At 36.7% G+C, this 24,734-nt stretch overlaps 1 protein-coding gene and 2 pseudogenes across 2 annotated transcripts; 1 reads left to right on the forward strand and 2 right to left on the reverse strand.

The window, feature by feature from the left end:
* Nucleotides 1-234: 234 nt before the first annotated feature.
* LOC145567952 (DNA (cytosine-5)-methyltransferase CMT2-like) lies at nt 235-11,904 on the reverse strand (annotated as a pseudogene). Its single transcript, XR_014095757.1, has 19 exons — nt 10,595-11,904; nt 8,471-8,505; nt 8,224-8,326; nt 6,885-6,989; nt 6,673-6,792; nt 6,046-6,139; nt 4,283-4,488; nt 4,068-4,133; nt 3,731-3,979; nt 3,258-3,316; nt 3,106-3,172; nt 2,922-3,006; nt 2,722-2,809; nt 2,325-2,434; nt 2,132-2,236; nt 1,722-1,765; nt 1,546-1,615; nt 1,373-1,476; nt 235-640 (listed from the first exon to the last, which is right to left on the reverse strand). The product of XR_014095757.1 is annotated as a DNA (cytosine-5)-methyltransferase CMT2-like (transcript).
* Nucleotides 11,905-14,571: 2,667 nt separating this feature from the next.
* LOC145569432 (tryptophan--tRNA ligase, chloroplastic/mitochondrial-like) lies at nt 14,572-20,985 on the forward strand. Its single transcript, XM_081628774.1, has 15 exons — nt 14,572-14,726; nt 14,807-14,917; nt 15,593-15,680; nt 15,917-15,958; nt 16,431-16,520; nt 16,613-16,735; nt 17,118-17,189; nt 17,711-17,823; nt 17,936-17,957; nt 18,049-18,114; nt 18,838-18,894; nt 19,169-19,215; nt 19,353-19,434; nt 20,391-20,480; nt 20,604-20,985. The coding sequence occupies exons 1-15, from the start codon at nt 14,659-14,661 to the stop codon at nt 20,736-20,738; spliced, it is 1,206 nt and encodes a 401-aa protein (XP_081484900.1). The 5' UTR covers nt 14,572-14,658; the 3' UTR covers nt 20,739-20,985.
* A 1,033-nt stretch (nt 20,986-22,018) lies between these two features.
* Nucleotides 22,019-24,375, reverse strand: LOC145569434 (pentatricopeptide repeat-containing protein At2g22410, mitochondrial pseudogene; annotated as a pseudogene).
* Nucleotides 24,376-24,734: the final 359 nt, after the last annotated feature.

Genomic DNA, 24,734 nt, shown 5'->3' on the forward strand with positions numbered 1-24,734 from the left:
GGGGAATTGAAAAAATCATCTCGACAAGTAGACTCGAGAACCAACCCTAGTGGGTGATCTTAATTCTTAAAATGCTTATGAAAAAAGCAAGTAAATTGCCAGCTTTTGAATTACAAAGAGTACCATTGCCAGCTTATGAAATTGCCAAGGCATGCATACATTATTATTATTATTATTATTATTATTATTATTATTATTATTATTATTATTATTATTATTATTATTATTATTATTATTATTACTCCGTCACAGAAAAAGCTGCCCGGGCAATATGTTACAAAGGAACGCAGCTAGTGAGAGCTAAATTACACGATATAAGTATATAACTAATCTTTAAGGCACTGCATACGTTACCATTACCTGCCACAGAAAAGGCTGCCCGGGCAAATATGTTACATTGTTACAAAGGAACACTAGGATTTAATAGCGGAAACATACATGATGTAACTAATCTCATGCCAAATTCTGAGTGCTTCATTGATTTTATCAACATGACAATCAGAGATGGCTTGAATAGGCAAATTTGGGTGGGAGGGTTAGAAGAGGTTCTTTGTCAGTAAGCTTCTGGGATGCCATCCCTAAAGCATAACCTAAGGCCTTAGCAACTGGAATAGCTACTGCATTTCCCACTTGCCGGTACCTGTTGGAAACATAGACTATTGGTTAAAAACATAATTACTTGAAATATTCTCTACTAAATCGCTCTACGGAAGTTTATATGCATGACAGAAGGGGATAATTTATCATAGGGCCAAAATGATCTATCCTACATTCCTAACTTCCTCACGCGGTCACACCCTCAACCCCCAAAAAAGGGTGGGAAGACAGAGAGGGAATAGTTCAATTGTTCACCAGGCAGACAAGGACACATCCAAAATGATGAAAATCAGTGAAAATTTCGGGGGAAAAAAAAAAAAGGAAACTATCAAGTTGAGCACATTAATTAGGAACTTAGAATTAAGCAAACGAGGATTGGGTGGGGGTTAATGATATTATGATTATCAAAACCACCTGACAACTGCAAACCTCACACTCACGAGTTCCGAGTCTTCGAAGGAATTTTGGGGAGGTGAGGGAATTAGTGAGAGCATTGAGCTTGCAAGATCGTATCATAGAGAGGGGACCCCAAAGGGCCCAGGTGTAGCCTAAACCCCCCTCCCTCCCCAATCCCCACACACCAAAATCATAAACAGGTTTTCCATATATTTAACTCGTTACTTGTACTAGCACCTGGTACACAACTTGTGTTTATTTATCAGTAAAATCCGCACATCTGGGTCGAGAGAATAAAATCCAATTGAGAAATTGGCTTAAACATGATGATGATTATTTAAGCATTTTTATCAAATAAATTATTACACAGCAATCTGACCTTTTCTTGACAGTACCACAGAAGCGATAATTATCAGGAAAACCTTGCAGCCTTGCACACTCACGTACTGTAAGCACTCTATCTTGCTCGGGATGTAGTACTGCCTGTAATTTTTATTTGTCACAAGAATGCCAAAATGATATTGCATGTAAGAACAGGGGAGAAGAAGGTACCTGGCTGTGGCAATTGGGGTAAGTGACTATAGTTGGCATTGTCTCATCCCACCAAAGTCTCGCAAATGGTCTGCAGATACAGCCAAAAAGTTTTTGAGGTGCTACACAAATTCATATTTACAACAAGATATATAAGAGGAGACGAGCCAAACACGTCCACAAGAGACATATCTCACCTTTTAGATTTTCCTTGCTCAAATGTGAACGCATACTCTGGAACCTAGAACAGTATAAGGGAATCAAACTTATAGCTCAGTGTCTTCTAGCAAATTTATAAGATATACAAATATATCAGTTATAGCTCAGTGTCTTCTTGCAAATTTATCAGATAATATATCAGTTATAGCTCAGTGTCTTCTTGCAAATTTATCAGATACATATTTCTTTTTTCTTTTTTTCTTTTTTTTTTTTTTTTGCCATATCAACATTTATCAGAATATATTTAAACTTAATTTTTTCCATTACACTCTTTAATCTATTGTAAAAAAAAACTTGGTAACCCTCATTACTGTTACTTTTTATGGTCAAATGAACAAGCCTAAACTAGATGAGCACTTATCATTAACGAAGAAAACAATTTATCTACCATTGGCCTTCCTGAAGGCAACATTACAGTTTCTAGCATTGGATCTCGCCGAACCACATTGTCATCTTCCACAATTACGCCAGGGAGATCCCTAAAATTTGCTCCCTAATGAAGATGATCGTTAGAATCTAGAAGCATTACAGATCATGACAATCTTAATATGGTTTAAAGCTAATAGTAAATGAGATCAAACCTTTCTTCGTGGAATATGGCATACTCGTATATAGTCATCCTCAAATAACTGATGGGGTCGATGATCATAGAGTAAAGCTTCTTCTGCTTTTGATGCAGAACAAATCAAATCTAAACCACAGGAAATAAAAAGAAAACTAATTTAGGGAAAACCTTTTCCAAAAGCTAAGCACATACTTTATATATAAAAAAATATATGTAAATATAGAAACTCCAAAAACGTTATACAGAACAAGGACAAGGTGTCCTCACAAAGAAACTCAATAGAAACTACATACAGAGTATCTCTTTACGAAAAAACAGAAAACTGAGTGTTGGTGAAGGTAAAACATAGTCTGAGAAAATAAAGACAAAATAATTACATAATAGTGCACTGTTCAAAATAAGCAGAATTTTACCATATTTTGTTGACCTTATATACTTCTGAAAGTCGGTCTCTGGAGGCCTACTATATGGCATTTCATCTGAAGATTCATAGTTTGTAACCTGCAATATCCAATAGTGGCAATCATTATTCGGTATTGAAGCTACCATCTAAATCCATGATATAAATTACAAGAATAATATAAAAAATACAGAAATGAAATGAATTACTTACTGTAGGAAGATCTGAGATGGCATCACCCAGGAAAACAGCATCTACATCACCCTGGAGGCCCTCCACATATGACATCTACATCACCCTGGCACACATTACGTCATAAAAAATTAGGATATAAGAGTAAAACTTTTCAAACAATGGGTGAAGGAACGACATTTAGATGCTTAGATAAACAACTTACTGGGAGAGGCAATATTTTATTTTTGAACCCGTTTATGACAAATTCTTGTATTAACTCCTGACAATTACTGAAGAAATATACATAAATAAGTCATGTGCATCTCAAAGTCATACCCAAACAACTTTCAAACTCAAACATGGTCATGAAGATACCTCAATCCCTCAATTGGTTCCCATGTATCATCACTTGGACCATATCCTTTCCAACGCACCTAGAATAATAAAAGGAAAAACACCATTTTAAAAAAATGTATAGCTTTAAATAAAAGCTTGTCAGGTTAATCCGTGGACTGAACAGGGAACTCTTTTAGGCTCATTCATCTAATGATTTAAAAATTCTCCATGCCATCTTGCATATAAATTTCAAGCAAAAGATAAAACAATGATATTTAATAGCAATGTCTAATTAAATTAGATTCTAGAGCTGACTCATCATTCAAGAGTTGAGAGAAAATTGACAAGCTGTGCAGATGTTTCTGAATAAGGATATCAGTAACTTTCTCCCACAAAATGATGTTTCTAAATGCTTGAATAGCGGAAACCTTGGTACAGCCTCAATTCTTCTTTTTTACATGATTAATATACCATGATGAGTATTTAAAAGCCTAAATATCATTATCATTAACCTTAAATTTCAGCCCCTGCTTTCCTGATCCATAAGCATTGCCATAACTAATATCAACCAAGCTTAAAACCTCCAATTCATCAGCTGCATTGTCACTGTCTGGTTGAGCATCCGAATGGACTTCAGCTAATTCTGAAGCCTCTTGTGCAGAAGGAAATGATTTTTGTGTCCTTTCAATGACAAACTTTTTGCACAGGCTCTCCCAGTGCTTTAACAACTCCAGAAAGTCATCAGCTGTTTCATTCTTAACCTATTTACAAGAAGAAACATGTCAATAACTACATCACGTAGGCACTTTAGCAGCCATATTTCTGGCAGTGGAATCACAATCTGCTTACTTGTACATTAGAATGATTTAATTTCAAGCTTTCGCAGGCTAGGCTGTCAGCATCAATCGCCCATCTCTGATTCAAAACACAAAGTTCAGCAATATCAATGCCTAAGTAAGGAATAAATATTTAGTCATTATCAATTTTTCATACTAAAGTGTTTTTCCCTATTTATTCTTCATTAAAAAAATTTACTCTCTTTCTTAAATATGCTGATTAATTACCGTTACAAGATTAACACCAGAAAGTCCAGCACCAATGCATAGCCCAGTCGACATTGCCCCACAACCAGCATAAAGATCTAACATGGATAATTCACCACTGTATGTTTCACAAATAGACGTATTCTCCACTACAGGGGAGCTGGTAAGGGAGAGGGCAGATTCATTGCAGCCAAGTGGCTGTAATACACAGCCCTCAGTAGAATTTTCTGAAACAATACAATATAACTGATCAGCAACTCAGTGTCATTTGAACCAAATGGCATTCCAACAGAACCTAGCGATGATCAATAGCTATAATTTCAGGAATACGACTATAGGAGAAAGCAACAGCAAAATAAGGTATATGCAAAGTGATATTCAAAACTCAGTTTCTGCTTTTTTTTTTTGGAAATTTTGACTTTTACCACCTCCAAAAAACGACTTAATTGATTTTACTACCTTCATAAAAAAAAAGATTTATTTTACCACCAACAAAATTTCCAAAAATTCGATTTTACCACCAACTAAAGGATTCTGTCCATGAATCCGTTAGTAGGGCCCACCTTTTTGACGTTTCTTCTTCATCTTCCCCGATCTTCCGTGCACCACCACAGCGCCACCACCGCCCTCTCCCCAACCCAGCACTGCCCTCCCCGAACCCACCACCGGCGTCGCACCACCAGCCCCAATCCACCTGAAACCTCCCCCTCCCTTTCGCGCAACCCTGTCGCCCCCGAAAACAACGAAACCCAAAACCCTCGTTCCCCAAAACGGCCACGAATCTGGCCACAAATGGCCGAAATCGGCCAATTTTGGGGCTTAGTGGCCTTAACCGGCCGATTTCGGCCTTTTAAGGCCGAATTCGTGGCCGTTTAGGGGGGACGAGGGTTTTGGGTTTGGTGGTTTTTGGGGGCGATATGGTTGCGGGAAAGGGAGGGGGAGGGGTTCAGGTGGGTTGGGGCTAGTGGTGCGACGCGGGTGGTGGTTTCGGGGAGGGCTGTGGTGAGTTGGGGGGAAGGCGGCGGTGGCGCGGGGGTGGCGCTGTGGTGGTGGCTGGGGTAGTTTTAGGTTTTTTAATTTTTTTTTTTTTTTTTAATTTTTTTTTTAAATTTGTCCAATAATATGGCGACACGTGTGCAAGGTAGGCCCCACTAACGGATTTTTGGACGGAATCCGTTAGTTGGAGGTGATTGGTGGTAAAGCTGATGTTAAATTTTTTTATGAGGTGGTAAAGTAATTGTTTTTTTTTTGGAGGTGGTAAATTCGACAAAGTCGTTATTTGGAGAGAGAGAGATCCATAGGGTTTCTGGAGTCTTGATGCATCGTAGATATTCCTCTTAACAAACTGAGTTTTTAAACATTGTCAAAGTAAAGGTCATAACTTCTTGGTTCTAGTTTATTAATTGATATAGGTAATTAGGTATGTACAACAAGTCAGAAAAAAATTTGTTATGGTGAGCACAAAACTGAACTATGGTAATCACATGTTCACATCAGACAGAAACTGCAATTTGGAGTTAAAGAATCATATAAATCAATAAATAGAATCCATTAGAGCAATGTTCCCCCAAAGTAAAAAGAAAAAACAGATAAGCCAAGAATACAGCTTTGTACAATCACTAGCCCTAGTTATGACCTGAGAGACACAAAGAGGCATTGGGCATTCGGTAAAATATGGAAAAAAGAAATCAGCTATTAATAAAGGCATCCAAGGATATAATTAACCTGGTATCAGTTGTGATAGAAACTTTAATTAAGAAATATGACCACAAAGAGTATCTTACTTCTAGGCAAGTTGCGGAAAGTTGAGTACTCCAAACAGTATTCCATATCATAATAGAAGTCTGATGGTTCAACAGAACTTGAATTCAAGTTTAACTACAAAGCCATAGAAAAGTAAAGGGGTAAATGTAAGATTTAACATTGAGAAGTAGAAACACGAGAAACTTGCATGTTGAGCAACAATTATATTGGCAAATGAAACATCTACCGATAATTAAATACTACAATACTCCTTTTGTTTCTTCCAGTTTGTTTAGTTTGACTTTCACAATGGCTAACACACAACTTTGACCATAAAATAATTTAATTATCTATAATAAAAAAATTATAAATAGTTGATTCTTTGAAAGTATATATGTATAAACTCTAATAAGATCCCATACGACTACAATCTTATCTACAAATCACAAAAGAAAATCAAAGGACGAAGGGGTGTGTGAATAGTGTCAAAACGAACAGTGAGTTAAATAAAAATAGAGGTAGTAAAATACTCCCTCCGTCCCTAAATTACATTCCTACTTCTAGTATTTATTCCTCATATAATAGAGAGAAGTAGGAATGTAATTTAGGGACGGAGGGAGTACTTTATTAAGTATAGATAAGTTAATAAAAAAGGAGATGATGATTACCTGAGATGACACTTGTATCACTTTCAATTTAGAGATTATACAAGCTAACACATTGTCATTCATAATACAAGAATAAAATATGCGCTTCTTGTCATGGAATTTAGCGGCTTCATTCATCACCTGGAACAGATACCAAGATCAGATGGTTTGTACTTTACACCAAAAAAAATACTCATAAAAAATATGAACACCAAAATGATTGTAATATCCACCGTATCCTCAGGTTTGTAGAACCACTGGGCCCTGAAATATTCTTCTCCTTCTGTTGTTTCGAATAATTCCACAATCCTTCCAATATGTTTTTGTGTTCCCTCACCCTGAAAGAGGTCCAACATGTACACAATTTATCGATACCACATGACATAATTACATGGATTACCAGAAACTTGTTTCCTTCCTCGGAAAATTCTGATTGCTCACATAGAGTACGATGATTTGCACAGATTTCCTAAAATTATTAAATGTTAACCTTATTCTTTGCACAATGTATGTCCAAATTTAGATTGCAACATCAAGTTTCAAAGTCTTAGTGCACAATAATCTGACAAAAAGCACAATTATGGAAATTGCAATTCAAGATTATTGAACTATCCTATTCTAAAGACCCTTTTGTCTCATACCTCCTATAGATTAGTTTGGTCTGCTAAAAACAAACAATTGATTTTTACAACACCCACACTCCTCATTCATTATATATGCAACCATGCAAAGAGGGCGGTCTTACTCCCACCTAAGGGTGAAATCATTTACGGTGTGTTTGGATAAAGAAATGGGAAAGAAAAGAAGGGGGGGTGAAGGGGAGGGAAGAGAAAGGGAGGGAAGGGAAGAAAGATGAGTTTTCCTTCCAAATCTCTCCATTGTTGGAGAGATTAATTTCTTACAATTTAATCTCTTCATTTCTCTCCCCTCCAATTCCATTCCTCCCTTATTTGTTATCCAAATGAAAGATAATCCATCCCTCCATTTCCCTTCCCTTCCCTTCCTTTCCCTCCATTTCCTTCAATCCAAACATAGTGTTAAGCTCATTCAAGAGGGGGTGCTATTACATAAGTCATAATACCCATTTGAGATGTCCCATATTAAGTGGTATTCCTCTCTAATTTTTCTCTAGAGTTGGACACCACACCCACCAACTAATTTCTCTCAACTATTGCAATCTCCGCATCATTTCTCTACGTAACATTTATTTAAGGGATGACGTTGGTAACTGTTTAATCAATTACTTGGGGTGTGGCAATTGGATTAACAAATTTTTGCCTAGGAGCGCTAGGACTAATTCTGAAAAACATGCAGTTTGGAATAAATTTATCCAAATTGAAGGTGGTTTTTAGCTTGATCTTGCACGTTTTCAGTCACAGAAGAAAGGTGAACAGTCAAAGTGAATGATCTAATTGAGTTTAAGCATAAATAATTTCTGTTGTGCAAACAGTCATTTTTTTATTTATTAATTGCATCTGTGAAAATACCCTCCGACCTCTGGTAGAATAGCCTGTGTTCAAAAGAGCAGGAATAGAAGAGAAAAAAAGATAAACATATTAGCCAGAAGCTCACCCTTATTAAAGCACAATCTCCTAGTTGAAATATGCACCCTTTTATTTGTGCTTGGGTATAATGGCATTTCACTTCTAGCATTGGTTCATCCTCTTCCGTATCGCTGCAGGGATCAACAAAATTAGAAGATATCATCATCAAAAAGATCATTACATATTGAGCATAGAAGCACAAAAGTTAATGCAACCACAGACTACAAGAAAACAGGAGACTGTAATCACAGAAACAAGTATAAATAGTCACGCACTTTCCTGTCAAACTTCGGCTGTTAATTCTTCTATTCTGCATAGCTTCAAAGCATCCAAATTTTAGAACTGGGTGCAAATGCTAAATATGAATAAGCATGAAAAGCAAATAAAGCATCTACTTGGATTATGCACAATTGCACGACTTAATTTTATCACTGAATTAAACAATTAGAGGATTACTCTAGACAAGTAGAGAGGTTGTTTACTTTGTCATAATAAGCTAAGATAGAAGAAGGATTCTCACAAACTTATCAACAACGAGGTATTTTACTTTTAAGTAGCAAACTGATGATAGAATGACAAGAATCTCCATTGTGTCAAGGTACTTAGCCCCCCAGTTAATTATCAGAATTCTTACTCTAGGAACAATAACCCTGCTCACCCAAACCAAAAGAAATAGAAAGGAAAAGGAGAAAGGGAGAAATATGGCAACAAGTGGAAAGAGGAGTGAACACTTCAACTGCATGCAAACCATGCCACAGAGTTATTGCACCAGAGAAAGGGCAACCTATTCATTGGTTTATAATTTATATATTTAATATTGGATTGTGAGTTAAGCTAAAAAGTCAACTTGATATTAACACGGTTAAATTATATAGGTATATCTTCAACCTTTACCTTTAGTGAACCAACTGGTCACCAAGCCATGATCACGTGCTCTGCACAACACCATGTTGGCATTCTGGGAAAAGGAGTGGAGCTAAACTTTATGAACCTTATTCTCCTCTAACAAAGATATACACAGCATGATACGATGCAAAGTAAAGGATCCGCTCCCATTAATCACCAATCCAAATTCAATTACTAGAATAGGGTTGGAGTAAAGTTTCGGGTTTTTAGTGATTTTAAACTAATTCAATCCATGATCCAAATTAAAATAAAACTATATATTTATAAAATTATTGGAATAGAATATAATTCCTCCGTTCTTTAATTATTGCAACAATTAATTTTTACACTACTCACACAATACCATTTGGAAATCAATTGTGCTTTTGACGCCAAGAAAAATGTAGTCATGTAAGGTGTTGTTAGATTCATGTTGATGTATATTTTCAGATTATTAATGTTTAATGATTTTTACTTAGATAATTGAACATGTTAAAAGTTGGAGTTGTGCTTAGATAATTGAACATGTTAAAAGTTAGAGTTGTGTGTTGGTATGCGTGAAACTTCAATTGTTGTAATAATTAAAAAACGGAGGAGGTATATAACTTATTACCCAACTCATATACCTATTAGGCTATAATCTTGAAGACTAGGTATAATTTGCACCCGATCTCGTTTAACTATACTTTGAAGAATTGGATATACTTTTTGAGTCAAAAAAGTCATCAACTATTAGGGGTATTATGGTAAAATATGAGTTGAATTTTGAAAAAGAAACAAAATTTAACATGTAAATTGAACCAAAATATCCTAATTAAAGGTTGGATGACTAAGGCCCTGTTTAGTTCGCCTTATATTTGCTTATCTGAATTTATCTGATATGATCTTGTCTGATCTAAATGTCAGATTTGACCAAACTTTGACCTTAAATATACGATAATCTATACGGAAAAAATAAATCAAGTGGGCTCTTGTTAGATTCGTAATAATGTGTATATTATTAATATGTGATTTTCAGAATTTTTTTCATTACGAAATTAAAGATATTTAGCGATAAAAAACTGCACATAAAACGATGATCTGATCTGAACTTATTTTTTCTGATGTGATCTGAACTTATTTTTTCTGAAATAAGTAAAAATAAGGTGAACTAAACAAGGCCTAAATCCAACTCTAAACATTAAAGGGTTTTTTACTTTCCTTTGAGGGTTTAGAGAACTACAAATGGCATTGATGCATCCCAATTACAGGAAATTGGTTAATGTTTAGCTGGATCACGATGCATGAACACGTGGTGTACATAGAATATTCTCTTTCTTCTAATGTTGTAGGACTAATATCCCATTAGCAGGAAATCTATGGTAAAGTCAAGAGATACAGGAAAATATTCTACATCTACTAAGTATACATATAACTTTGGTCCATGTTAAACTCAAAAGATTCTTAAAGCAAGTCATTAGAATCATGCAAGTAAAAAAAAAAAGCAAGAGAAATAGATAATGAGTGAAGATGACCTTCAATTTGTAACGCCAGCCCCATTTCTCAAGAGCCTCCTCCTCAGAAACCGGCTCCCCGACGAAGAAGCAATCCTCCCTCCTTCCACACACTTTAACTTTAACTTGACTCGCCTTGGGCTCTTCTTTTGCTGCTTTGTTCTTCTTTTTCTTTGCCTTCTTCAAAGAAAAACCAAATTCAAATTCATCAAATTCATCATCTACCGCCAAAGAAGATGGCAATCCTCTCGGCGAACGTCTCAAAACCCTATCTTCCTCCATTTTCTCAAAATTCTCCGGCGATACTAAGCTCGGAGATTCCATCCCCAACCCTCCTTCACTCTCCTCACATTCCACCGATTTTATCAGCTTCAATGGCGTCTTTTTCCCCAATTTCACTTCAATTCCAACTATTATCTCCGATTCTGAACCCGAAAACCTAGGTGATCGTCTCATCACCTGATCTTCCTTAATTTTCCCCAATTTTTCCACGCTTGGAGATTTCACCTCCGATTTTCTGTCACTTAATACTGATTTCAGTAGCTTTAATGCTGCTTTCTTCCCTGATTTACCTCCAATTTCAACGACTTCCTCCGAATTCGAAACTGAAACCCTAGGTGATCGTCTCAACACTTTATCTTCCTCAATTTCCCCCAAATTTCCCTGCAATAGCAACAATCTCGGAGATTCAATCAGTTTCAATGGCAACTTTATCCCTAATTTCACATCAATTTCAACGCTTACCCCCGATTTCGAAGCCGAAAACCTCGGCGACCGCCTCACAAACTCTCGATCAACCAACTCACGCTTCCTCTTACCACCATTAACAACTGAATCAGAGCTCAAACTCAACGCTAACTTCCTCGATTCCGGATTTCTCACCGTCTTTTCACTCGATTTCGACAATGTAGAAGCAGAACCATTACAATTCCCAGATTGAACAACACCATTGAACCTCGGTGACCGTCTTACAGGCGAAGAAAACGAAGATTTGAGCAAGAGAAGCTTAGTAGTTTTAGGGTGATGAACTTTGAGAGGTTGAGGAGTGTAATGTGGGTATTTGTGGAGTGATTCAAGAACAGGGTCTGATCTAGAATTATCATGCAATGTGAGAGCTAAGTGGTGGGATTTGGGAGGAGAGAGAAAGAGTCTGGGAGATCTTCTTCTGAGCGGAGGTTGATGCATTTTGAAGTTTTTTCTGGGGAAGATTTGGAGGAAGGAAGAAGATGAAGATGGAGGAGAGAGAGTGGGGTTTAAGGGGGAGTTGGAAATTTGAAATGGGTGGTACTGGTAATTGGTAAATGGTTTAGGTGAAAGAGAGTGATTAGTGCAGAAATTTTGTCTGCCACTGAACAAGAACAAGGCATGGGAGTTGGGTTGAGTTTGTTTGTTAGAGATTATACAAGGGAATTGGTCATTTCCAAGATAATGCTAATGTTTCTCTTAGACAAAAGATGATGACCTATTAGAGTATAGGGATGAACCGATGAATAATAAGGATTATTGTGTGGGATATGGATAAAATAAATTATTATTGGTATAGTTTTAACAGTAAGGGGCCGTTTGGTTCGCATGAGGGAATCGGAATGGAATGAACAAAGGAAAAGGAGAAGAATGGAATGAAAATACCCTTTTTTGGCTTTGTTGTTTGTTTTTAAAACAAAGGGAATCAATCCCACCACCACAACCACCACACCACCACACATTTCATCTTTCTCAGCCACCAAACTCCTTGTCGGCCTTCCCCTGCCCCTCGTCGGCTCTCCCCCTCCCCTCGCCACCCTTCCCCTCCCCTCGCCACCACTAGCTGCGTGAGCCACGACCTCCCCTCCCCCGAAAAACCTCCCCTAGCCCCGCAAAACCCTAGTCCCGACCTCCCTTGACCCCGAAAATCGCCGCCCAGCCTCCCACCACCCTCGAAACCCTAGCGGTGGTGGGATTCGAGGGTGGTGGGAGGCTGGGCGGCGGTTTTCGGGGTCAAGGGAGGTCGAGGCTAAGGGAGGTTTTTTCGAGGGAGGGGAGGTCGGCGAGGCTCGGGGGAGGGGAGGGCGGTGGTCGGGGAGGGGCGGCGGTGGTCTGGGATGGTTTTCCGGTGGTGATGTGGTGGTGTGAAGGTGGGTAGGGAAAGGGAATGGGAAAGTCTTAGGGGGGGTGGGGAATGAAGTTGGAAGGATTTGGGGTAATGGGGAGGGTAAAGGGAATGATTAAAAGTGGTAAACAAACATCAACAAAGGGAATCGAGCCAGTTGATTCCGATTCCCTTTCCTGATTACCCCCAACCAAACGGCCTCTAAGAGTAGTGATAGACTACTATAGTTGGGCCCATACCGGGGGCAAAAATGTAATTTCACGTATTACTTACATATGTTGTAAAAATGTAGTCTCTCTCCTTTCAATAACAGTATTCAACACTATAATAACAGTATACAAACTAATAATAATAGTACAGAAATTAATAATAACTGAGCACCGACAAACAATTACCGTCGTTAATTTCGACCGAACTCAGACGATTTCTAGCATAGAACTCACCGTTTTTAATGGCAAGAGCCATAAGTTTGTGTCTCTCGTTTTTGGGTTATGTTTTTTGGGTGGTTTCCGGTGATTTTTAACGGAGGTAGTTGCGTGTTTTTGGATTTCGACCAAGATAGTAGCTGGTGGGATGGGTTTCTTGCTGTTAGAGGTGAAGGTGTGGTGGGCGGAGGTTTAGCCGGTAATGGGAGCTATCCATGGAGGTGGGGAAAGGGTTTAAGGGAGGAAGAAGATGAAGAGGAAAGGGAAAAAAAAGGAAAGGAAAGGAAAAAATAATAATTTTATATTGTGGTATTGGACTATTGGATAGAAGGACCATACCTAGCAGTGGTTAATACTTATTAAATTTCATGTTTGTTTATAGAGATAGAATTAGAGAGAGGATGGGATAAGGATTAGAACCCCTTTTATCCTTCAATTTCTATACCTAAGGGGGTTGGTATAAGGATGGAGGAATAGTGTTTATAATTAAAATGACATAGGTACCCTTAAAGGAAAAAAAAAATGAAATGAAATAGAGGAGGAATATAAAGTTCATAAGGGTATATTTCTCACTTTGTTACTTATTCTACTTTTATTCCTATTCCTATAATTTATACCGATTACACTTTATTTTATCCCTATTTCACCAATTCACCCATTATTCTCTATTCTTATCTTATCCTTTTATCCATCTTATCTCTACCCCACATGCCAAACGCCCTGATAGGGTATGAATAAGAGTATGATAACTAACAAAGGAGGCGTGACCGCGTGAATGCGTGATGGGCTGCTACTAGCCACTAAGTATGGACCATACCAAGGGCGCGAGAACAGTATAAAAATCAATAATAATAATAATAAAAAATACTATCTTTTCTATTTCCCTCTTTCTCCATCGAAAATCTCGTTGGAATAATAACAATATAAATAAAAAATATCAGTATAAAATCAAGGAAATTTTGTAAAATACCACCAACTATTGTACTCATTTTGCACAATACCACCAACAATTAATTTTTTTTTTTAGAGAGGAAAAAGGAGACTAACTCCCATCCGACTTGAAACTACAAGTAAAACAAGTAAAATTGATAATTTCTATTGTTTTACTTTGTCTACGTACACATTTTTCATAATTTTACGCTAGACATATTTCATAATAATCAAATTATCAAATGCATTGCAAGTACTATACGTACCATTTACCCATAATAGTTTTTGGGAAAATTATAAACAAGTTTTCCTTTTTAGGAGATACTAAACACAAAACGAGCCTATTATTCGTGTTTTGCACAATTTAAAACACCTAAAATTACGAGGCCTTGTGTAATAGGTATGTTTGTATATGTTATTGACTAGATATATGTTAATGATCATCTTACCCAATATCAATGTGTTCAAACCTTTGTTTTTTTTTTTTTTTTTTTTTTTTTTTTTTTTTTCAAAAAAAATAAAAATTACAAGCATTGAGTTGAAACTAAAAAAATTTGTACCCTCAATCTCATATTACAAGTTATACGCATCCACAATCCATATCTTCAGTCTTCACAGCACAGTTTTGACGAAGATAGAGAATGAGCCGGTCTCTCATCTCTCACCTCTTCGCATTTCCCAACTCCTCTCCTCGCTTCACTTCTTCACTGTATATTCTCTCTCCTCTTTCTCAATTTCATTTATTTTGGTTTATTTTTTGTTATTAATTTGTTTTTTTGGTTGGGGCAGCTCTTATTCTGGTCCAATTTTGAAGCGCAATTCTCAATGCACCTTCCGTTGTTTCTGTAGCGCCGTTGTTTCGCAACCTGAAACTTCGTCGCCTTCGCCGCCTCCGGTGAAGTAATCTCCGCCTTCCCTTTCCAGAATCTATTTTGTATTTGTTATTGGAATTTTGATAATTATTTATTTTCAATTGCTTATTTGATTATTAGAGACTACTTGATCAATTTACTAGTAGTTGATTTTGGTGTTAATTTGATATTACTACTAGGGTAATGCAGCTTAGATTCAATGTAGTTATAAAAGAATATGTTCCTAGGATGATGATGTAGTTTATGTTGGACTTGTTTAATTCTTTGTTTGATTATATCTAGTGTATATTGAGGAACATCACCGACATTGATATTAGCATTACTTGAAGTCGAATGCCTTAGATAAGGTTTCTGCCCACAATATGGTAGAGGGATCAAATTTATGCAACTTCACCCCATTACCCCCATATGATCAGAATGCACCAGTTCCTCCTGACCGAGTAATTGTTAAACTATTATAAAACGGCCATCTATAGATTCACAAAAAGTAACTTTGTAATTGTAACAAGTACAGATTGTTGAAATATGATTTGGTCTGTTGTAATTGAAAGGCGATCAACATTGGAATTTATTTTGGTTATTAGTGTTGGTCTTTCTAGGTTTATGGACTACTCCTGTGGCTTCAATCTTCATATGGTTGAATGGATTTTCTATTAAGGTCACATTAATTCATACTTCACCTAATGAACTTGTTGCTCAACAGGAAGCGAGTTGTCTCTGGTGTCCAGCCAACTGGAGCTCTACATTTAGGGAATTATCTTGGTGCCATAAAAAACTGGATTTCACTTCAGGTGGGTGTACTCAATTTCATTTACTTATCTCTATAACATGGAATTTATTGATAAACTGTTGCTGCATATAATTGTCTGATAGAACAGAATTATATGCCTTTCTTTGAATGAATACAGCTAACGGGATTCATGGTTTCTATCGGTAAAGGGCCTGATTTAAATATTATTGTGGTTTTGTTGAAAAACAACAGCGCGGTCTGGCTGTTCTGACATTTTTTCCTATTGTTTATTTGCAGGACACCTATGAAACATTTTTCTTCATCGTTGATCTTCATGCGGTATATTTTCAGTACATTTCCTTATTAAAAGGGCAGATGATTAACATTCCAGGATGTAGTATATTTCTTGTGCTAAGCATTATTTGTAGGGAAACACATTCCTCATTGATAAGATATGAATATCATGCATTTACCTGATTAGTTTTCTCTAGTACATCTATTAATTAACCAAATGCAAATTGGATTATGTGAGCCAGCTTGTCTTTTCTTTATTGATGATTGATATCCTTGGTCCATTATTGAACCAAATATAGTTTTTAAGGTTTATCATTGTGTGTTGATTGTGAGTTTTGATTTACTGATTGTAATGTTTCCTTCCTTTATGCTGTTTGACCTTCTCTCCAAGGTTTATGTTGATCCTGATTGGGATGAAGCATTATTTTGGCTGATAATAGATAGGTTTCTTTACAAGCAGACACATTGATCCATCCAATATTGATTCTTTACAAGATTATGTTTCTTTAACTTACAGGTAACGTTGCCTTATGATCCTAAGGAGTTATCCAAAGCAACGAAGGATACAGCAGCTATTTACTTGGCATGTGGCGTTGACATTTCGAAGGTGAAAGAACTAGTTCTAGATGCTAAAACTTTTGATTTAGTGCCCTACCTTTTATCAAGTTAAGAAACAGCTACTCAAACTTGTGGACGCAGGCTTCAGTTTTTGTACAATCTCATGTCCGAGCACATGCAGAACTTATGTGGTTGTTGAGTTCTACAACACCAATTGGCTGGCTTAATAGAATGATACAATTTAAGGAGAAATCACGTAAAGCGGTATACTTCCTCTTCCAAACTTTCTCTGCTCCCATTTATTGGCATCTAGTGCAAGGTGCTGTATCCTTATGCCCTCATTTTATATAGTTAAACAATCTTGTGAACTAGGATAGTATTGACATTCAGTAAGATTACAAACTTTGAAACTTTGATACTACATATAGTACCCTATTGTACAGTTGTGAAAGTATAAAATCCACTGATCCACATATAATAATGACTTAGGTTTTATACAGTATCAGCTGCATGAATATGGTTTCTTAAGTATCTATTTTAAGAGCAACTAGAACTATTTTTTTCATGTCTATTCTGGTAATTGTTCCTCTTAATGATACTACTACTTTTGCTTGCTTGTGATTTATTTGATTTTTTTTACCTGCAGGGTGATGAAAATGTTGGGGTTGCACTTTTGACGTATCCTGTTCTCATGGCTGCTGATATTCTATTATATCAGGTGAGTTTATTGTATTTATAAAATTTGCCAAGTTATAATCCATAATATAGTTTGTCTTCATGTAGAGTGTTTTGGGCATAACCAATAAAAGTGATTAGATCCATCCTTCAAGTTCCTCGCTAGTGGGTAAGATCTGCTAGAGCTTTAACCCTCCTACAGTCATGTTCTTAAAACATGCATATACTAGCTCTTGGAATTGTTATGGAAACATAGAAGAGTCAGGAGGGTACAGTGTACCACACCAGAGCATGGGTGAATAATTTGGGTGATACTGGTTACTATATCTTAGTTTGTTGAAGTGTGCCTACATTTCATATGGTTTGGGAAACTTTGATATCAATAAGTTAATTTTCTCCACTACCTCAGTTATGCTTTATACTGAGTATTGCATTTGTGAACAGTGAACCCTGTGATATATATATTATGTTAGTTTTCTCAAGTTCTTATTATTTTACTTAGGACTTTAGTTCTATTAGCCTGAACTGGCATAATTCTTATGCTATGGCAGCCTACCTTTGCAGTCAGATTTTGTACCAGTTGGAGATGACCAGAAGCAACATCTTGAATTGACAAGACAGTTAGCTGAGCGTGTGAATAATTTGTACGGAGGAAGGAAATGGAAGAAAATGGGAGGGTAAACATTTAATCATGATCACATAACATCTTGCTGTGAAGTTTTGTAAATTATCTCTTTTGAGTTGGTTAGTCCATTGACGTCTCACAAATCTTACATATTTTGGATGTAGGAGAGGGGGCTCAATCTTTAAGGTGAATGTGTGATTAAATTCAAAGCTTCTTACTTCATTTGAAGGTTTTGGTAGTTTATCATGCCATGTTGACATATAATTTTTTTGACCAGATACCTGAACCACTTATTCCACCAACTGGAGCTCGGGTGATGTCTTTGACAGATGGTCTTTCAAAGGTGATTGCTATTTGAGTACAATTAGTCCTCCTGACTAGCTCTATGCTTGATTGCATTCTTTTGAAATTTAATCACAAGTTATTGGGATTGTGGGCGAGATGTGGCCAATTGCTTATGTCTTGCCGGCTTAAACATCTTTCTATTCCTTTCTATCTCTTGTCTTCCTTTTTATAAGGAACTGACATCTCCAAATTTTCATAGCATAGATCAAATCAGCAGAGAATAAAGGTATACCATATTGTTTGTTATATACTAGCAAATTAGCAATATTTTTTCTGTTCTGTCTTTATTCATCTCAAAGATTCAGGTTTTCTTGTTCCATAGACAATTATTCTGAGATGATGTTTCGTTCGACTTTACTTGATTGGGTTTTTAAGAGGCTCCCCAGAAGCCTCCAAGGGTTCCTATTACCTTCTTAATTAACAATATAGACTCTAAAAGTGTACTTGTGTAGTTGTGATCATGAACTATTACAAATTTATTTTTTCTGTTAAGAGTTTCTGCTTTTTAGTAGTCTGAAAAGTTGCTGTTGTTAGAGAAAGATCCTCCTCTTGTCTTGTTGGAGCTATTCATTACACATGTTTGGACTATTAATTCTCAACAAGATGTACAATCCATTAATGTTAGAAATTTTTATGTGTCATTTGTCTTATTACTGCTGCTTATCTTTACTTGAATGCTGGAGCTTAATTGTTCTAATGAATTGTCTCTCTTCCTATGTAGATGTCTAAATCTGCTCCTTCCGATCAGTCTCGAATTAATCTGTTGGACCCAAAGGATGTGAGTATTGTTTATAATCTTGCCTACTCTGTGTTTACATGTTTCTTGATATGACTGTCTCAATTGTAGTTAATAATTGCTGAGTTAATATGTTCCGTGTTCCTATTCTGTGATACACATGTAATTTAAAATTATGATGTCTCAAAGCAGTCCTTCCAATCGGAGGTTGGAATGCAATGTTTATCATTGATCTTTGTGCTATTTCATGTGACGTAAAAATATATATGTGAACAATAAATTACATTTGACTTAACTCTCGTGTTCATACATGCAGGTTATTGCAAATAAGATCAAACGTTGCAAAACTGATTCATTTACATGGTTTGTTTTTGCATATACACTGAGTTGCCCCCCCCCCCCCCCCCCCCCCAAAAAAAAAAAAAAAAAAAAAAAAGGTTGAAGGTGAATGCATTTTAGTGGCTTCTGTAAGTAAATTTTTTTTTTTATTCATGATGCAGGCTGGAATTTGACAACCCCGACAGACCTGAATGCAATAACCTTCTCTGCATTTATCAGCTTGTATCAGGCAAAACAAAGGAGGTAATACAATATTCAATAGACCATCACAAATCCAAGCATATGATATGGCATTGGTTCCTTTTTATACTTGAATGTCCAACCTTAGAAAATTCAAACGTAGGCTCCCCAAACTTGGCCGATATTATAAATAAGAATAGCAGTGTATAAAGAGGATGAGGACTTCAAAGGTTAGAGATATCAGCCTAAGATGTACCGTGGACCATATTCGTCGTTTAGGCAGAGGTTTTGGCTGGTGTTCTATCCATAAGGTGCAGCGAGAAAAAATCCAACCAGCACACGAAATTGCAACTGTGGGCTGTGGCTAACTTTAGTTTATCGTCATTAAATTAGTAATTTTGTTGGTTTAGCTCATCAAAAAAGAAATGAGGATGAAAGACTGCTACCCAGGCAGGGTAAGGGGATTTCAGATGTGCTAAGTTTTCATTAGACCTGTGATTTAAAGTGCAAATCCTCAACTCTCAATAAATCAGAAGTCAAGGACAATTTAGTGACACATTTGATTCGATATATTGGTTGCAAGTGGCTATTAATTAAGTAATTCTAATGAAGACTTTTTTGCCCAATGCCTAAACTGATTTCTAGGACACTTTATTTCATATTAGTTTCATGGGCTGTAAGTGTTGCTTTAGGGCTTCTCCAATGAAACACCTGCTATGGCCAGGCACAAATAAGTAAATAACAACAATGTCGATGACCACAACTTTCTAATACGACACAGATGGTGCAATGTTACTTTTTTTAGTTTTTGTTTGAACAGCAGCTGTTATAGGGAAGGGGAGGGGAGAAAAGGGGAGGAAATTGCTGGTAGCATTAGTTGCAACTTTGTTGTATAACTTTAAGCAGTCTCCATGGGTGTGCTTTTGTTAGACAGGTCTTGTGATACTATATATGCAATGTCAATGTTATCTGAAGTACACCAGCCCAGATTATCTAATTGCTTTATTTTAATTTGGCAGGAGGTTGCCCAAGAATGTCAAAGTATGAGCTGGGGAACATTCAAACCACTTATTACAGAAGCAGTGGTTGCTCATTTACAACCCATTCAGGTTAGTGAAGTTTAAATTATTTCCTTGTAAGAATAATTGGACAATATGGCAAGCTTGTTGGACAGTATGTGTTTATGAAGCCTTCATCATAAGGACTCATTTGCTTGTCACCATTCTTACCAGGCACGTTATGAGGAAATCATGTCTGAGCCTAGTTATTTGGATGGAGTTCTAGCAGAGGGTGCAGCTAAAGCTACGGATATAGCAGATACTACTCTTAATAATGTCTACCAGGCAATGGGGTTTCTTCGAAGATGAGCTTAATTGGTGGTGCATGCAATTTTTCCATGCAGGACATACTGTTTAATTGTAAATCAAATCTACTTGTTTTGGAACATTCATTAGGGTTTTATTTTTTGCTATCCCCATTAGCTTCTAAGGAAGGGAAAATTGCACTCAGTAGGAAATAGGAACTGAACTCATATTCAGCCTCGGGCACATTCATTCTTTTTACAACATTATAGAATTTAGAATTTTAATAATTTATACATACAGCTTAAAGTGACATGACTCGTGCAATGTACATCTGATTTGAAATACTCGTATGTTTAAATTTTGATGATGCTGAGAAAGAGAAAGAATAGCTTTGTGGTATAGAACTTGTTGAGCACATACGATGAGCTTTACAATGGAGTGACTTGTATTCTACTCCCCTACTTTCAGAATCAGTTGTGACATTTTCTTAAAGTCTTGTTACTAAGATATACGACATATGTACGTCGTGACATGAATTTACGAATATCCTTTGTAATAATTGTATTATTCCTGTATCCGTAATTCAAATGCTTTATACAAATATTATTCATAAATAAAAAAATATTTTAGGAAAGGTGACAAGTACTTGGAGTATATGAATGTAGACTTTGTTGATGGAGGGAACACTTTCTTGTTTTACAGATGAACTTAGACTTCTCTTCATGGACTAGATGTATAAACATGCTAGATCAGAACAAGTTAATCAGTCTCACTCTTGTAAGTTCCATACTGTGTTCAACGAAATCAACTCATAGTTTAGTTTCTCGATAATATCCTGTTCAAAGATGCATTTCTAGCTTGAGCATTCTGCATCATATAGCCCTACCTGAATGTACATGGATTTCTGCTGGCAAACTTTAGCTTTCCCTAATTATATCTGTAATAGAAGGCAAAGGTGAAATGTCACAGTTTATCACAGCTGTTGATATTTGCTTCCTGACAGACCTTTCATCAGCCAAGGATCTTCAGGGCTGTCTTACCAGAAATCATGAATTTATCATGTCATCACGATGAGCCTCTTCAATTGATATTTCTCTCACCAATTATCTAAGCTGAAGTTTTCCATTTGAGAGCACAGTCCATACAATGGTCAACCATGAGGCAGAACACAAACTTCGACAATCAAAGACATGATCACTACCCTACCAAAGGAATTTGAAGCTGAGAAACTCCAAGTTCATTGCTGTGATTTGTGAACGTTATATGTAAATTTTGCACACAGCCCACACAACCCATACATGCCACCCTATTAATCCTCAAAAGATTCCAACTTTGTCCTCTTATATCCCAAGATCCACAAGAAACTCATGTGAAATGCATAGCACAATGAGCTCTCAATAGAACAAATTGATTAGATAAACCCCCCATAAAAGTCGACATGGTAGAGGTTTCAGAATAGTCATGCTTGTCTAACTTTGCATTGATGCTCCTTTCTGTTTATTATTCACGGTCCTGTTTCTTAATCTTGAACAGCCTCTTGCAAGGCAAATCCCTGTAGGCACATACTTCAAGTTTCTGGAAGACACAACAAAACAGTGATTCAGATTGCAAATATTCCTTGTTCCATGTAAGACTCAACCATTATTAAGGAACAAATAATCTTCTCTCTGTAAACAATCTATTGACTGGTTTGAGCATACTACATCTTCTTCCAGATTTGTAATGACAAATATATCCTTCAATAATTTGTATATCTCCTTGGATCGAGGATGGGAATCATCTGCAGCTGAAAATTCATGGAAGTCACCGTCCACCTCTATGAAGCTATGTCCCGGAGTCTTTCTAATACCTTTTTCTGTCATCATACTTCTAACATTCCTTACCTCACCCCATCTTTTCTCCGTAGCGCATAGATTTGCTAAAAGTACATAAGTACCACTATCTTCCGGATTTAGGTCTATCAACTTGTCAGCTGCAAATTTTCCAAGATCAGCATATCCGTGCATCCTACATGCATTCAGCAAAGCACCCCATGCGGCTTCATCGGGTTCTATAGGCATTTTTCTGATCATGTCATAGGCTTCTCCTATCAATCCAACACGGCCAAGTAAATCAATCATGCAGGCATAGTGTTCTGCTTTAGGCTCCAATCCAAATTTGTGCTGCATGCCAGCAAAGTGCTCCCGCCCTTTGGCAACTAAACCAGCATGACTACAAGCTGATAGAATGCCGATAAAAGTAATATGATCAGGCTTAATACCCTGATCTTTCATTCTCTCAAAGAGGATTAGAGCCATGTTAGCATTCCCATGATCTGCATACCCAATAATCAAGGAGTTCCATGATACCAAGTCTCTCTTTGGCATCTCATGAAAAAGTTCCTCAGCCATATCAATCCTACCACACTTCGCATACATGTCTATCAACGCGTTTCCCACAGATGCATTAAATTCAATTCGCTTCTGGTGTATATAATGGTGATGAATCCATTGCCCCAAATCCAGGCAACCTGATTGAGCACAAGCAGAAAGTACAGGCACCAAAGTAGCTTCCTCAATGGGAACCAAACCTCCCTTCACCATACCTTGAAACAAATCCAAGGCATCCTCCGGCTTATTATTCTGAGAATAACCAGCAATCATTGCATTCCAAGATACCACATTTTTCACAGGCATCTCATCAAAATACTTCCTAGCCATATCTAATTCACCATGTTTTGCAAAACCATTTACCATACTAGTCCATGAGAATACATCCCTACACTCCATCTCTTCAAAAATTCTTCTCGCAGTCATTAAACAACCACACTTAACATACATATCTAACAAGGCATTCATCAAATTCAAAGTATACTTCACATCATATTTCTCTATATAACAGTGCATCCTCCTTCCCAAGTCCAAATCCCCCTTAAGAGCACACGCCGAGAGCAGTGTGATCATAGTAACTTCATTAGGCACTGTCTCACCACCACACAGCATCAAATCAAAAAACCTCAAAGCTTCATCAGGAGAATCTCTCTGTACATAACCATCAATCATCGCGGTCCAAGTCACGACATCTTTCATAGGACATTCATCAAACACTTGGCGTGCACAACTCAAAAACCCACCATCAGCATAAAAATGAAGCAACCCATTTTGCACCAACACACTTGATTCAAAACCCACTTTACATATGCTACAATGAACTGCCCTACCCTCTCGAAAACCCGAAAACAGTTCGAAAGCCTTAAGCGCGAAAACAAAGCTTCTCCCATCCATTTCAATCCCATCTCTAACCATTTTGCGGAAAATTGAAAGAGCCATTAAAGGATTCTTAGCTCTAGAATAACCCCTAATCATGGTATTCCATATATAAACATTTGGATTTGGAATATGATCAAAAATCAAACGAGCATAATTCATGTCACCATTATTAGAAAGAGCACAAAAGGCTATGATTCTACTCACAGGAAAGACATGAAAGATTAGACCTTTGCGCATCATTTGAGCTTGAATTTGCTTGAGTTCTGCCATGGAGGAGCAATTTTCCATTGAAATGAGAATTGGGTTTGTAATGTTGACGTTGCTGGTGCTTGTATTCCATCTGGGTAAAGTGGAAAATAGTTGGAATTTAGGAGAGAGAAAATTAGGGGAAATGAAGCAAGAATTTAGCAACAGATGAAGAACACCCAATTTTTTCATGTGATGGGAATCAGTATGCTACATTCAAGATTGCAACTTTGCAAGAAATACACTCGTTCAATGAATTAACAGAGTATTTGCATTTCTTCTTTCTTCTTCCTTCTTCGTCCTATTTGAAACTATTTCACTTTTTTTTTTTCCCTTCCTATTAAAACTAGTTTAATTAGATTAGTTTAAGGTAATGAGAACACAATTGTGATCATTGTATGTACAATGTATCGAGAGAAATAAATCACTTATTAAAAGTCGTAAGGAGTATCAACAACATAAAGAAAATCATCTGTGTTTTAAAATAAATGTCTCAATTTGACCAGCATATTTAATAAGTATAAATTATGAAGTATAAAAATTTGATATTTGAAAAATACATTTG

The sequence above is a fragment of the Chenopodium album genome, chromosome 11 (genome assembly GCF_948465745.1).
Source record: "Chenopodium album chromosome 11, dcCheAlbu1.1, whole genome shotgun sequence".
Classification (NCBI taxonomy): Eukaryota; Viridiplantae; Streptophyta; class Magnoliopsida; order Caryophyllales; family Amaranthaceae; genus Chenopodium; species Chenopodium album.

Coding starts and splice junctions, on each gene's coding strand:
- LOC145569432 (XM_081628774.1), top strand. CDS start 14,659: ATGAGCCGGTCTCTCATCTCTCACCTCTTCGCATTTCCCAACTCCTCT. Junction 14,918..15,592: donor CCTTCGCCGCCTCCGGTGAA/GTAATCTCCGCC, acceptor GTTGCTCAACAG/GAAGCGAGTTGTCTCTGGTG. Junction 20,481..20,603: donor CTCATTTACAACCCATTCAG/GTTAGTGAAGTT, acceptor CATTCTTACCAG/GCACGTTATGAGGAAATCAT.